This window comes from Populus nigra, chromosome 18 (genome assembly GCF_951802175.1).
Source record: "Populus nigra chromosome 18, ddPopNigr1.1, whole genome shotgun sequence".
NCBI classification, from domain to species: Eukaryota; Viridiplantae; Streptophyta; class Magnoliopsida; order Malpighiales; family Salicaceae; genus Populus; species Populus nigra.
In genome coordinates this window covers 10,384,015-10,400,370 of record NC_084869.1, presented here as the reverse complement: position 1 = coordinate 10,400,370, position 16,356 = coordinate 10,384,015, and the positions used below count along the sequence as shown (strand labels likewise).

Below are 16,356 nucleotides of genomic sequence, written 5' to 3'. Positions count from 1 at the left end.
ACAGCCCGGCCAAACCCGGGCGACCCGGCGGGTCAACCCGGGACCCGGGCGACCCGGGCAAACCCGGACGAGACCCGATTTTTTTTTTTTTTCAAATGTGGGATTTGAAACCCATTAGTATATATACACTATGTTCCCATGAAAAAAACAATATTTTTTCAATGTGAGATAAAAAAAACCTTTTGGTTTAAATACTTCAACTTAAAAGGATAACATAATATCTTTTTAATGTGGGATTTGAAGCCCTTTCATATATATACACTAAAAACCATGTTTTTTCACTGTGGGATAAAAAACCTTTTGGTTTAAGTACTTCAACTTAAAAGGATAACAAAGTATCTTTTCAATGTGGGATTTGAAGCCCTTTCATATATATACTCCATGTTCCCATGTAAAAAACCATGTTTTTTCAATGTGGGATTTGAAACCCTTTCATATATATACATTATGTCTCTATGAAAAAAACCATGTTTTTTCAATGTGGGATAAAAAAACCTTTTGATTTAAGTACTTCAACTTAAAAAGATAACATAATATCTTTTCAATGTGGGATTTGAAGCCCTTTCATATATATACTCCATGTTCCCATGTAAAAAACCATGTTTTTTCAATGTGGGATTTGGAGCCCTTTCATATATATACACTATGTTCCCATGAAAAAAACCATGTTTTTTCAATGTGGGATAAAAAACCTTTTGGTTTAAATACTTCAACTTAAAAGGATAATATATTATCTTTTCAATGTGGGATTTGAAACCCTTTCATATATATACTCTATGTTCCCATGAAAAAAGTTATGTTTTTTCAATGTGGGATTTGAAACCCATTAGTATATATACTCTATGTTTCCAATGAAAAAGTTATGTTTTTTCAATGTGGGATTTGAAACTCATTAATATATATACTCTATGTTTCCAAGAAAAAAGTTATGTTTTTTCAATGTGGAATAAAAAAAATTTTAAAATATTCTTTTAAACTTCATAATATGTATAATCTATATTTACATGGATTTTTTTCATATGAAATATTAAAACTTTATTTTTTTTTTAATTTTTCCAGGTTAATCCGGGTTGACCCGGGTTGACCCATGAAACCCGAAACCCGGCCCCTTGGCCGGGTCAACCCCCGGGCCGGGTTTAATAACTATGCTTATAAGTATGATTTTGGACCTTTTAAAATAATAAAATCACAAAAGTTGGAGCGAAATACAATAACTCGCTCGTGGATCTCCCTGTATACGTACGTATGCATTTATTTATGTTTTTCAAAGAAATAAGAAGAAGAAAAAAGCAAAAAATTAAAATATTTATGTCACATGTGATCTATTACGGGCTAGATATTTTTATTTTTTATAAAAAAATTATATATGTAATGTTTTCAATGTATTTTTATAGTTTAAAAGATCTAAGTTCAAAGAAATTTTTTTATGTATACATATATTCAAATAAATCGAGAACTTTGTGTATGAATAAATAAATAAAAATTAATTAACGATACCTAAAAATAAAACTTGAAAAATCAAGAGATAAATATATATCAAAATATTTAATCTCGAAAGAAAAGATATTTACATGGTTGGTTTGCTAAATTTGTTTATTAAAATAATTTTTTATTTAAACAAACAATAATAAAATATAAGCACAAATTAAATCGATCGAATAAAATAAAAGAAAACAAAAACATGATGCAAGGCTGCACATATTAAAACTATTTTCTGAAAATAAAAAAATTATTTGAAAAAATAAAGCTCGTCCATACAAAAGAAAAAAAATAGATGAATCAGAAAAACTCTTCAAATTTAAATGGATAACTAAAAAAAAATCATCATTTAAAATAAAATCTCTAAAAAAATGAAAGAGAAAAGGGGTACCAATTTAAATATAAATTAAAAAAATAAAGAAAAGGGGTACCTCTTGACACACCTCTTCAACATGAAAGTCAATTAGTAGGATGTCTTCGGGAACATCCTCAGTTTGGACTGTGGAAATTTTCTCAATATTTATTTAAATGGAAGACCTAACCCTTCGTCTTCACATCAATGGTTGATTATTTTTAGAAGAGGAGCCGCTACTGGAAGAGGGCATAGCCATATGACTAGGCATAGAAGGGGTAGACCCACTGAATTTGGATTGATCGAACCTAGGTAAAGACTCTGCAAAAAGAAGCAGTTAAGGAATGAAAGGTATTGAAATAAAAAAAAATATATATGAAAGTGAAATTATCTAAAATTCCATATAGCCCTTTAGCTAAATAATCGATGCCATATTCAGTATAGAGATTGTTCAACCTAGTGCAAACTCTCCCCTCCTCTGAGCTCAAGAAAGGCTTGTCATTTACACTCATTAGGGGTGTCCTCCAATAATAGGTATAACCTTATATTGGACTATACTTGTTCGGAGGTCTGGCTAGGCCATCAAACCTCATTATTACCTATTGCTCCTTTCATTTTTTAAAGCAAGTGGAATTTCCCCTCATGATATTTTTCATTGACCCATTTTGCCTATTGATGAAAGTAAAAAAAAAAAAAACAAGGGGATTAAAGGTTTCTCTTCAATGTTACTGATCAAGATATAATATTACCTAAATACTTTGATCGTAAGCTCTTCATTCAGGATCCTCAATAACTCTTCAAATGAGGATAGAATGGTCCATCCATTACGATGAATTTGAGCAGGACTAAGGTTGTAGTACCTCAGAACATCATTTACAAATCCCTGTAAAGAAAATGAGTATCCAAACTTATATAGGCATAGGGGGCAATAATGATAATATCAACCTCACTATATTTGCTTTGCTGGTGAACTGAGAAATACAGTCACCAATTTCAGGGATGACCACTGTGTAATCTTATGGATGACTAGCATTGGCTAGGGTTACTTGGTCCCAAGTCACCAAATTCCATGTGTCATCCACAAGAATCCAGGTCAACCTCGGTTGTCCCTTCTAGTTTGAAACCTCTTGAGGAAAGTTCTCATCCTTTCTAGCAGTAGAAGAACATTGAGCACTATCCCTATCAAATCTAGGATCAATCCTTATGATCTGAAACTAAAATCATCTTCAGGAGATATGTTTCCTTTCTTTTTTTTAGAAGTCATAATGGTATAGGAAATAAAATATTGAAAGAGATTTTACGTAAACACAAGGGGAAAAAAATCTAGTTTACCTAGCCAAAGAAATCCTCTTTGCTGTTAAATTGCTTTCTTCTTATGAAACATTGAGAATTTCTAAATTAAGGAATACTGGAAAAAAGGTTTAGTAAAGTAATAGAAAGGAGAGAAGATATGAATGAAATACAGATGGCATCTCATCTATAACCTTAGACGGGTCAAAAGCCTATGATATTTATTGTGCGCCATTAGGTGGTCTTCCTAAAATATTTTTTGCTTTCTTTTCCCTAGAAAATCTTTTAGATCAATCAATAATGCCTCTTCACAAAGGAAAAGAAGAAGTGTACTGGCTCATTATCTACTTGAAAATTTCTTAAGCCTTCAATGCAAGATTACGCATTAAAAGCTTGGGGGAAACTGATAAGTCTGATTATTTGGTTAAGATTTTTATAAATAGAAAAAATCTTAACCAAATAAGATGGGCCTGACAACATGCTAGACCTAAAAAACTTGGCCTTGACAATCAGCAAAGCACAAGGTAGCCTAGGTCTGGCAAACAAGACAGACCTAAAGGACTTAGACTTGAAAACTAGCCAAACTCAAGATAGAATGGATATGACAAACATGTTAAATTTAAAAGAGCTTGGATATGACAATTAGTCAAGTCCGAGGTAGCGAGGGCCTGGCAAACATATCATGCTCAATGAACTTGGACTTGGCAGTCAGCTAAATTTAAAGTAATATAGGTCTGACAAACATACTAGGCTCAAAACATTTGGGCTTGACAGTCAGTCAAGCCCAAGACGGTGTAGGTCTGACAAGTATGACAAACCCAAAGAACTTGGGCTTGGTAGTTAAACAAGTCCAAGACAACATAGGTCTAGCAAACATGTCAAACCCAAAAAAGTTGGGCTTAACAGTCACCCAAGCCTAATATAGCGTGGCTCTAGTAAACATTGCAGATTCAAAAAACTTGGGCTTGACAGTTAACAAAGCCCAAGGAAACGTGGGCCTGGAAAATATACCAGACCCAAAATATTTTGATTTAACCATTACCAAATTCTGAAGCTATGTGCCTGAACCTAGATAATCCCTCTAAGTAAGAGCATTGAAGGCATGATAAATTGATATACTTCTCGATCTAGAATAATCATTCGTATTGATGTAATGATTTTCCTATACTTACAGGTGTATACAAAATCTCTTAAGGGACCCATTATATACTTGTTGTTTTATTAATATATGTAAATGATATTTGTTTCTCATTAATTCCGTCTAAAGCAGAGGACTTTTCAGTCTTTCCCTTCTCTGAAAATCACAAGATTCAGGGGGTATAAATACCCTCCCTGTACCATTAAAGTAAGGGTTCATAATGTTGTATCTTATAAGATAAACTCCTATAGATTTTAGAGCATTAACCCACTTAAAACTCAAGAATAAACATTTTTGTTTCTTGAATTTAAGGCTCTTTTAAGTCATTTATTGCCTTAATACATTTATTCTCTTTCTCATATATACTAATTTTATCATCGGAGGAGGGTCTTTAAGTCCTCCTAATGGGAACTATTTTTACAGGTACTCAAACTTTTACCGTAAGCCTGGAATTACTTAGACTAAAAAGAAGAAATTCAAGTACTTGAACATTGAACATAATCATCAATTATTATCTCAAACACTAAATAACTTATCAAATGCCGAATCGCTGAATAGGAATGCCTTCGATATATCATATTTTGATGAAAAGATTAATGAATGATCTAGTCCACTGGGAGTAAGGAACACAGGAACATATAATTGCGTCTTAGAAGGTGAAAAACCTCCACATAAGATAGGGTATTCTAATAACCAATACGCCGCAGTCTGTTCCTCCCAGGTTAGAGAATACAAGGTATGTAGGAAACTCTCTTCACCAGGAACTCAATTGAGACCGCATGTAAAACATTTTATACAACTATCTTTTTCAAGAATTCCTTTTTGTTATTTACATATCTTAGATTTTGAGACATAATTGCATGAAACAACTGTATGATATAAAAAAATTATCCTAATCTATTAAACTATTATTAATTCGAAGATAGTATAACAATATTAATAAAGAATGGTGCTAACGAGGCCTTCTTTTCTCTGGCAACCGCGGCGTCCCACCGGGGACCATATTAATTGAACCAGAACCACCCATCTAGATATGTTCTTCCCTAAGTGGGTCAGCCGGCCAGCATCAATTGCCATTTAACATCAACATTATAATTGTTGTAATAAATAATGTGCCTTTGTCTTCAGCGACACTTGGGTTCCAGCCACGTGGCATTTACAAGGTTATAATATTAATTAGGTGTCCTTGACCGAATACAAGGTTATAATATGTTTTCTATAATATCAGGTGTCATTGCTTTTTTAAAAATAATTTAAAATAAATAAAATATTTTTAGAACACAAAACGTGATGAAGACAATTTTATTATATATGCTTCCGGCCTAAACTCTTTCTTGCAAGTTTGTTTATCCATCCCAGGTCAGATTTTGATTTTCTTTCCCTTGCTTTTGTCTTTCCGAGTCAGGTGATTTTCAGACATTATATTTGGGACACGTCAACAGAAAAAATCAAAATCTGACCTATATGATTGTTATTTTTATTATTTTTTAATAGTTCATTGGTATTATTTTATGAGGATGAAAGATTTAATTAATATACATACTGATTTCATGACACAACTTATTATAAAATAAAATAAAAATGGTAATTCTATTGCAAACAAGATTAGACGGCTAATATTTATTAGAAATGTATAGTCGCACAAAAAAGACAGCATTTAATAAGGATATAAATAATGGGTGTATGCGCTGTTTCATCCCTCGAGTCTTTTGAGTTGTTTATATCGGCCCATGTACTTACACCATAAACATATCAACTCTTGTACTATGTAAATTCATGGTCCCTCAGTGATGCTTTTGGTGCCGATTGGAGCAGTGTTTTTTTAAATAGTGTTTTTAAAAAATATAAAATTTTTATGTTTAAAGTTATTTTTTAATATTTTTAAATTATTTTGATGTGTTAATATTAAAAATAATTTTTAAAAAATAAGTGTTAATATTAAAAATAATTTTTAAAAAATAAAAAATTATTCTAATGCATTTTTAAGTAAAAAACGCTTTGAAAAACAATTGTTACCATACTTTCAAACACCTCTGAGATCCATTTGTAAGTGTACATACGATGGACATCTAATGGATCGAGCCCATTTGGTATTATAATAGCAGTTGCTTTTCATTTAAAAATACATATAAATAATATTGTTTTCATTCTTTTAAATTTATTTTTCATATTAGTATATTAAAATAATATAAAAATAAAAAAATTATTAATTTAAAAAAATTATTTTTTTTAAAACCCTTTTAAAATATAAAATTAAATAAATTCATATAGAAATGACCGAATAAAAATTGAAAGTACATAAATGCTAATGTCCAAGATTAAAGTACAATGGTTGATTAGACGAATTTATTAAACATTATGCACTACCTCATGAATTGTACCATATATTAAAAGAAATCAATATTTTACTATGTAGTTCACAATAAAATATTTTTTAGTTTTTTTTAGTTGTTTTGTTTTTTATGCACTTGGGGCTTTGTTTTTTTTCTTCTTTCTTTGTTATTTTTTTATTTGTTTTTAATTTAGTTTGTTAATGTTAAATTTTTTTATTTAGTTATCAGACTTTCATGATACGCATCCCGGGTTTAACAGGTTAACCAGGTTTAACGAGTTAACCCATAATTTTTTTCTTTTTAATTAATTTTTGTTCGTTTAGTTTAGTTTGTTAATGTTAAATTTTTTTCTATTTAGTTATCAAACTTTCATGACACGGATCCCGGGTTTGACGGGTTAGCTAATTAATTCTGGGTTAACCTGTTAATTTTTTTTTCCTATTTAGTTATCAAAATTTCACGACATGAATCTCAGGTTTGACGGGTTAACCTGGTTTAAAGGGTTAACACAATTAATTCATATTTTTTTCTTCATTAGTTTTTTTTTCTTATTTGTTTTTTTTCTTTGTTTTTTTCTTTTTAATTAATCCATTTAATTATTACATTTTTATGACATGATCTTGCAGCCAAACTTATATCCAAAGCTATTGGGCCTGGTGTTGCAGCCAGACTCGCTTAAACCTGGATCATGAAAGTTTAATATTATTAATAATATTATAAATATTGCTCCAGTGTTAGATGTTGCAGCCAAATTCAAGATTTTTTAGTATAATTATGCAGAAAAATCTAACACTTTTAAATCTTAATTTTTTTTAATATTTTTTATATAAAAAATTTAACTCGCAATATCACGTGGATGAATATAACTAGTTTAACCTATAAATAATATCTCGGTGTGAATGGTTTGTTTTAAATTGGGCAATAAGAAAATGAAATTAGTACGGACACAAAAATCAGTTGAACAAAGTCAAAATCAGTATTTAATATATATAAATATAAATAAATAAATGTGGCCTCCAGCACTGAACATGAATTCAATGAAAACCTCACGAAAATCAAATAATGTTCCTTGTACACTTCGATTTGATATTGATGTCAGAGGAGATACTATTTTTTGAGGGAGCGGCGATCATGTACTTCTTTAGCAGGTGAACTCGGCAGGTGCATGCATTTGAACAACAATTATTATTCTGTTACTGTTTATAAACAGTGTTAATTGATGACATATGTCATGAAGTAATTAAATTCCATTTACAAATTATAATAAACATTCATGGCTAGATTTTCTTCAATTTATAGAAAAAAAAAGGTTAATTAAAAAAAGGTTCAGGGTTTTCGGTCATTTACTACTACTACACTCGAATTACTATTTTTTTTTCCTAAAAAAAATAAACAAAGGACTCTCTCTCCTTAGTTGTCTATAAAACCAGCGACAGCCTACGCCATCTACCATATTCATTACAACTCTTGTATCATATGGAGGAAACTCATAACACCGCAACCGCTGCCACCCCTACCATCTCCGGCGACCTCATGAGCAGTCATTTTCAATTCTCCGATCAGAATTCATTGCCTAAACCAGACGTCCAAATCCTCACTTCCAATGGCCTCCGCATCCCGGCTCACACTGGCATTCTCGTACGTCCCTTTTCTTTTTTCCTTTGTAGCTTTTGGCTTTCCCTTTTCTTAATTGATTCTCAAATCGAGTAATCTTCGTAAAACATAAAGGGTCCGAATCTTTTAGATCCTTTTTTGTTTCTATCATCAGCAAAATGTTAACAAACGGCAGTTTTGTTTTGAATTTTGATATTCTAATTGCTGATTTCTTTTATATTTATGATATGCTGAATTTTATATTTTGTTATTTTTGCTGGCAGGCATCGGTGTCACCGGTACTGGAAAATATCATAGACAGGCCACATAAACACCATAGCTCCGAGAAGATCATCCCAATCCTCGGTGTTCCATGCGACGCCGTTTCCCTATTCATTCAATTCCTCTACTCCTCAAGGTTTATTTTCATTATTATTTTTATATTATTATTCAAGGGTTATTTATTTTATTTAATCTTACACGTTTTTTCTTTTGGCGTAATAAATCTACATGCTTATCTCAGCCGATCATTCCTTGAAATCCAAGTAAATATCCAACGACCGAAAATAAATAAAAGTTGACGGCTTATTATTAAATTTTTTTACTTTTCTAATTTTGGCGTCCGGATTGATGTAAAACCTGACCACACGTATTTCGAGGGTATTTTGGTATTTCAGCTACGTAAGAGAAAATCTGATTAGTTTGAAGCTTAATTAATTGGCCTCCAGTTTCTGGTAAATGACGAGAGAGAGCCCCCCTGGTGCAGGTGCAGCGAGGAGGAGTTGGAGAAGTATGGAATCCATCTACTGGCGTTGTCACACGTGTACTTGGTTCCACAGTTGAAGCACATGTGTTCAAAGGCTGTTGGTCAACGTTTGACCGTTGAGAATGTGGTGGATGTACTCCAATTGGCTAGGCTCTGCGATTCACCGGATCTTTATGTCAAGTGCATGAAGATGTTGTCTGATAATTTCAAGGCCGTAGAAAAGACAGAAGGGTGGAAGTTCATGCAGGAGAACGACCCTTTTCTTGAGCTCGAGATTCTCAGATTCATTGACGAAGCTGAATCGGTGAGTTCTGATCGTTGGATTAAGAAAACATAATCAAAGAAAGGCAAACAGTACGATTGACACTGTTCAAATTGAAATTGTGAAATGGTGTGCAGAGGAAGAAGAGAACAAGGAGGCAGAGAGAGGAGCAGAGATTGTTCATGGAGTTAAGTGAAGCAATGGAGTGCTTAGAGCACATTTGCACAGAAGGGTGCACAACCGTCGGTCCATGTGACCTGGGACCTAGCAATAAACGTCGTGGTCCGTGCAACAAGTTCTCCACATGCGAAGGTCTTCAGCTCTTGATCAAGCACTTCGCCATGTGCAAGAATCGGGTTAATGGAAAATGCTCAAGGTGTAAGCGGATGGGGCAGCTCTTAAGACTACACTCATCAATCTGTGACCAAACTGATTCTTGCAGGGTTCCACTTTGCAGGTATCTGAATAAAATCCCTTTATTTTGTTAATTTCTCTAATATCGTTTATTTTAACTTGTTGGATCATGCTTAGTTATGAGCTTTGATGGTGCATTTGCATTATTATTCTTAATTACAACTAATTGGCCTTGCGTGTTTCTCAGGCCATCAGTTGGTCAAGGGGAAGAGAGATTTTTATTGGGATTAATTTGCCTCTTTTTTTCCCCCGGAATTGGAAGATTTTTTTAGAGAGTGATGGTGTGGTGTTTCATTCATATAATCCCCACCAATTAAGGAAGCGCTTTCAAGAATCTAAAGTTGAAGCCTTTACATCTTGGCTTTCTTCGAAAATATTATATGGTGGTCAAGAATAATTAGAAATATTATATTAATTATTTTTTAGATTTATTAAAAAAAAGATAAATATAAAGAGAAAATAAAATAAAACTCATAACTCATAAAAAAATTATAAAAATATCAGAGAACCACGTTTTAAGAGAATAAAACTCATAACCCCAGAAAAAACAGTCATACACTATTTTAATATGACTTGCAGAGTCTATTTTGCCACACGATACATAAAAATCATTTATAGTGGTTGAGACATTGCGTTTTTATTCAGAGAACCACGTCTTAGTAGCTACTTGTCATGTAGGTTTGGCTAGTGGATTGCTTTTGATTTTTCAATGTTTTTTTTTTCCTCCACTTGGAAAAAGTGGCCGTTGGCTGGTCACAATTGCTTAGCCTCCCCCCCCCCCCCCCCCCTCGAAGCTTCTAGTTTTTATCTAATTTTGTGTGGTTATTCTTTTGTTCTGGGTTCTGCATAAAAATCTAAGAGAAGGGTTATTTCTGCCCGTTTATTCCAATGAAATGATGGCTGGTTCAATCAGTTTTTGATGGAGAAGAAAGGGACATTGCACTAAGCTAATAAGGCTAAGCGAGGGCTACTTCAATGTGACAGATAAAAATGATATTTTCAACAGATTTTTTTATCTTCATTATGGTTTGTCCAACTATGTCTTCCGGCTGTACCTGGGGATGGCCCAACTGGACCGAGAGGAAGGCATGGAGCCGCATGGTGGACCACTTCCCTCTCAGCTTCCAGAAGGCGTAGCAACCACCAATTTAGCCCCCAATTAGGAACAATTGAAGGACTGTCATCAATGCTTCGATAACATACATGGCTTTACCTAGTCATAATTTATTGAAGACTGTACCAGTCCTGCAGTAACTAACATGGCTGCCATTTTCTTCACCTGTGACAGGCAATTCAAACTGAAAATGCAACGAGAGAGAAAAGGAGATGAAACCCTGTGGAGCTTATTGGTGAAGAAGGTTGCGTCTGCGAGGGTCATGTCTTCTCTATCTCTCCCCAAGAGGAAAAGAGAAGAACCGAGGGAGACAATACATGATCATGGTATTAGAAACTTCAGAAAGTAGTCGAACAACTGTACAAGACTACTCATTATAATTTTTAAGTTGTTTTTGTAGACAGTGAAGAGCTTGGGTTAGGCTTTTGTAAAAAAAAAAAAAAAAACTTATGTTTTGATAGTTTAGTGTTGCTTCTAGTTCTAAACCTATGTAACCTAGTCTTTGTTTTGTAGTCTGGCTTGTAACCCTACAGCTTCCATCATTTCCTTGTTGTAGTTGTGAAAATTATATAAGAAAGAGTATCCGATATTATACAGACAAAATTTTCAAAATTCAACGCCAGAAGAACATGCCCTTGATGCCATCTTGTACACTAATAAGATCGATGAAGGGCAAAGAACTTCCAATTAGCAATTATAGAAGAGCTCTGTGCTTTTGTATTCTATCTGGAGAGCATATGAGAAATGTTAATGGAAACCCATCATAATAAAGAAAATTAAATAATAAAAAAAATTCATCACTCTTTCTAGATTTCAAGTTACTTTTTTTTTGGGAGCAATATTGAAGTCCTAAACCACTTCAGTGAACTCTCTCATCTTCAATATAAATCCAAGTATGACATAACTAGCCTGTAAGATAATTGTTCATGAACAGTGCAACTAAATTTATAACTATAGAATATACTGTAAAACATCGTTTTTAGCTTTTTTATTTTGTTAATTATTAATTAATGTTAGTTGTTAATTAATTTTATTCTCATCCTATATATCATCTATAATACCTCCATGAAAACATCCTAGAATTAACTAGGCCAGTAACACTATCCTAAACCAATTCAAAAACATTAATAAAAACCTGAAGGAGAATATTGAGAAGTTATTGCAGCTCTAGGAAGAAATCACTATTCACTGAATAAAGATTTGATGAAATTATTCCTATCCCAAAAAACCTTTACGTACAATAATATAATTGTTCTTTACAAATTATATGGAGTTGGATTAATTATTTTATTTTTTATTGTAACACTGAAATAAAATAAAAATAATGTCAATTACTCAAATGCATTTTGGTATTTTTAGTTTTTTCAAAATTATAATAATGCCAACTACTCAAATGTGTTTTGGTATTTTCAACTCTTTCAAAATTATAACAAAATCAACATAACTCTCTCACAAGGATTATTTTGTTATTTTATATTGATTTTATTATAAATATAAATGTTACTCAGGATAATTATTGTAATTAATATTTATTAAATATTATTAAAAAAATTACTAGTATTTGCAAACAACCCCTATATTGTTGGGGTGACGTGTATAGAGCTATTTGTCTATCCAATATTATCTTCTAAGATGGTATTTGAAAATTCTCCACCCTCCTTACATGATGATGACTTGACATATTAACCAGACATGCCTCTAGTTTGGTAATGGAATTTTTTTTTCTTTTAAACTCAACATCAACCCTTTTAAAAAATCAGAAGAGCCCCTTAAAAAAAAATACAAGAAGACCGATTTTTAGTGTATAAATTTTTATCGTTTATCAGGTTTTTCGATAATTAATAGATGGAAAAGGTGGCATGAGAGCGGTTTTCTAAGTGAAGCTGAGATGTTCAGCTTATACGAGCACTGTTAAAGGCAGCGCTCATGCAAACAAGGAATCCGATCATGGCCCACTAGGATATCATTGCTTCCATTAGGATCGTCTTTTGCAGTTTTTGTGCCACTTCCTGGTTCAAGGGGCTGAGAAATGACCTAAGAGGGTCTTGCATCATCATGAATTAAGGTTTTCGAAGCAGAAAATGCTTTCTTTTTCGTTGAAAAAAAAAAGGCCATCGACAAATTGTAACCACTGGTGTAAAAGAGCTGCAGCCATTGTCGAGGACAGCTTTCTCAATTATGACACAAATTTGTAATTGGCCTGCTCCATCGGAGCTGGTTGGGCTCCACATGGGAAATTACAGTAGATCGGATGGGGGTGGCGATGAACTTCGATTAGCAATTATGGAACACGTACGGGGAAACTTTGTTCAGTCCTGAGGATTGAGGAGCCACTCTCTAACCTTTCTGCACAGTTTCTTTTTCTTTTTTGAATGATGTTCCTCTGCTAAATTTACACGCGGTGTCTCAGCGTGGAAAATAAAAAGAAAGGGAATGCTTGTTGAATTGTTCCTCTCGATCCGGCCGGTAACTTGTCTATTTAAAGCTTATCGGAGAGTTTTATTTCAAATCACTTTAAAGATTATCTGAATCAAATTCAAGTTGAATCCATTAATACAACAAGACTTGAAATTATATTAGATGAATTGTAAGATTTTTTTTAAAAAGTACATTTTTGTTTAAAATCATGTCATTTCATTAAAAAAATAAAAAGTTATTATTTTAAAATTAATTTAAATTTACTCGGATTGATATAAAAAATTTAAAACCAAAATCAAAATAATGTTCAATAACAATGATATTTAGGCATGTCTCCTTAAATTTCAATTGTTTTTTTTTAAATATATATTTTTTATATTTTTAAATCATTTTAATATGCTAATCTTAAAAATTATTTTTAAAAAAATAAAATAACATTATATATTTTTAAATAAAAAATATTTTAACACGCTATTGTTCTCACAATTCCAAATAATTTCTTAAAGTAATAGCAGGCAGGAAGTGGGTTCCTTTAGGCCTGCTCCGTCGTCCACATCTTCAAAGTTCCTCCTTTTCTGAATCATTAGAGGCCACACGCCGAACATGCATCCTGGAATGAACTAGCCCGGCAACATCTTCCTAAATCTGTTTCAAAAAACATTAATGTACTTATTTAATTATAATCCTAGACTAATAGTATCTTAATTATTGTTCCTGCCACAAGTAGTTTTTTAAACTAAGAAACTCATGAATGTATTCTTCCCCTTCCAATTTTCTATATTGCTATCCCTCCCATGGAGGACTCCGGCTAGCTCAGGAGTTTACATGAAAGTTACTATCAATAAAGTCTCCTCGTGTACTGAAAACAAGAAAAAGTATTATTTTTAATAATAAGAGGTGTAGTTTAATTGATCAGATTCTGAGTTTGTTCTTTAGAGATCACCAGTTCGAGTTTCACAAATCTCAGAGTCACTGAAAGCTTATATAGTTATTAACTTCAAGACTCGTTGGATTAGTCGAAGTGCATGCAAGATAGTTCGAATATCCATGTTAATTAAAAAAACAATTTCAATTTAAAAAATCTATTAACTTAAAAATTTTGTTGCAATGAGACTTGCAAAAACTATAGTTTTTGATTATTTAAATGATGATTTGATATAAATAAATGAAGATATGATGTACACAGATATAGATGATCTAATATATATTTTTATTGACTAGATTTAGTTAAAAAAAATGATAGCATTAATATATTTTTATTGACTAGTAGCATTAATCTGAGTCATCAGCTTAAAAAATATATATCAAGAAACCTGAATATTAAATCAAATTTAAATTTTTATGAGTAATTCTACTAGTAATTTTCTTAAAAACAATTATCACGTATCAACCATAATTATCATCCAGGACCGAATGATTTTGTTATTTTTCAAGTGGGATTTTCTAACCTTATAAACATATAAGTGACATACTTCATTAATTAGTTTTCTTTCAGAAAAATAAATTTAAAATTTTCATTTAAATTTATTTTACTTATGTAAATTGTTGTGAGTTTTATGTTGTTATTGTCTTCGTAGCTTTTCTTTCAGATGACGAAAACGGAATCAATTGGAAGACTGAAATTGCTGAATATGTGAAGCTGAAAAGTCTGGCATATACAAGCACTGTGATCTATCGTCATTGCTACGATTTTAAAGCTATTTTCCAGGTTCCAGAGGCTGAGAAAAATAACATAAGGGGGCCTTTAACGTCATGAATTACAATTTTTTTAGCAGAAAGTACTTCCTTTTTCTAGGAAAATGAATGTGTTCGTCATAAATTAATATCAAATGGGTCTCCACATTCATTCAATCCACAAAACTTGGAAATGAACTAAATATATACTTGCAACGCGTTTTATTATTTTTTCAAATAAAAATATTATATACACAAGTTTTCTCAACGAGTTTTTATAGTAAAAAAAATTTTAAATAAAAATAAAAAAGTTTACACGCACACACACACACACATATATATATATATATAATTAAATAAATTAAAAACTATATGTGTTAATAAATAAATAAAATTATAAATGATAATTAAAAAAATAAAAAAAAATTAAGAAACAGATGTAGATCAAAATATTTAATCTTATAAACCGGGAAATTTACCTAGTTGTGTTTGGTAATTTTTTTATTAAAATAATTTTCTTATTCAAACAAACAATAATATAAATAGAGGCACAAATTAAATTGATTGAATAAAATAGAAAGGAAAAAAAATACTATGTAAAGCTACACGTATTAGAAATATTATCCAAAAATAATTTTTTATTTTAAAAAATAAAGTTCATCTATACTAAAGATAAAAAAATAAAAATTATAGATGAATAAGAAAAAATTCTTTAAAATTTAAATTTATAATAAAAAATAACCATAATTTAAAAGAGTATTTCTAAATAAAATAAAATAAAAGAAGACATATTAATCTAAATATTAAAAAAAATTAGAGAAAAAAAACCATATAAAAAGGCATTAATTTATAAAAAGTAGAAAAAAATAATTTAGAAAAAAAAAAGAAGCAAAAGCAGCCTAACCCATTTCATGAAGGCCCGCACGATTAGGCTCTTATTTCTTTTTAATTGCAACTAGGATGAACATCATGTTATCTACCTTAATTTAAAAAACAAAAAACAAATCGGACGATGTGTAGTCTGATTTACCTAAATTCCAGCTATTATAGTGGATGGAAAATTAGACCTTATCTTTTTTGACCCAAAATTCTATTTTTCAACCTATTGTTTTGTCCAAAACATCAATAAAACACCTTAAAAATCATGATTAAACTAATTATTGGCATAAAAAAGACTAAAAAATCATTCAAAAAATCAAAATCAACTCGAATATAAAAATCAAACCGAGCTCAAATATGATTTTTCATGAAATTTAATCGATGTTAACGATCAGAATTTGATGATCCCCCCCCCCCCCCCCGATTTTATGATCCCCCCCTGATTTTAACTAGGAACTAAAAATAACAAAAATAAAATTTTGTATCAAAATTTAATTTGAAAAAATGAAAACAACAAAATTGTATAATTTGTATTATTTTTAAAGTTAACTGACTAAAGTATATCTTTCCCGAAACTTCTAGCATACCATATATGTTTGGCTGGGTTCTTTTTAATTTTGATCTTTATTCTTTTAATTTTATTA

The 16,356-nt window shown here is 31.3% G+C and overlaps 1 protein-coding gene across 1 annotated transcript; it reads left to right on the top strand.

The window, feature by feature from the left end:
• The first annotated feature begins 8,025 nt into the window (after nucleotides 1–8,025).
• On the top strand, nucleotides 8,026–11,344 carry LOC133677940 (BTB/POZ and TAZ domain-containing protein 1). Its single transcript, XM_062100085.1, has 5 exons — nucleotides 8,026–8,230; nucleotides 8,470–8,603; nucleotides 8,952–9,255; nucleotides 9,351–9,670; nucleotides 10,916–11,344. Exons 1-5 carry the CDS (start codon nucleotides 8,069–8,071, stop codon nucleotides 11,088–11,090), a joined length of 1,095 nt encoding a protein of 364 aa, XP_061956069.1. The 5' UTR covers nucleotides 8,026–8,068; the 3' UTR covers nucleotides 11,091–11,344.
• Nucleotides 11,345–16,356: the final 5,012 nt, after the last annotated feature.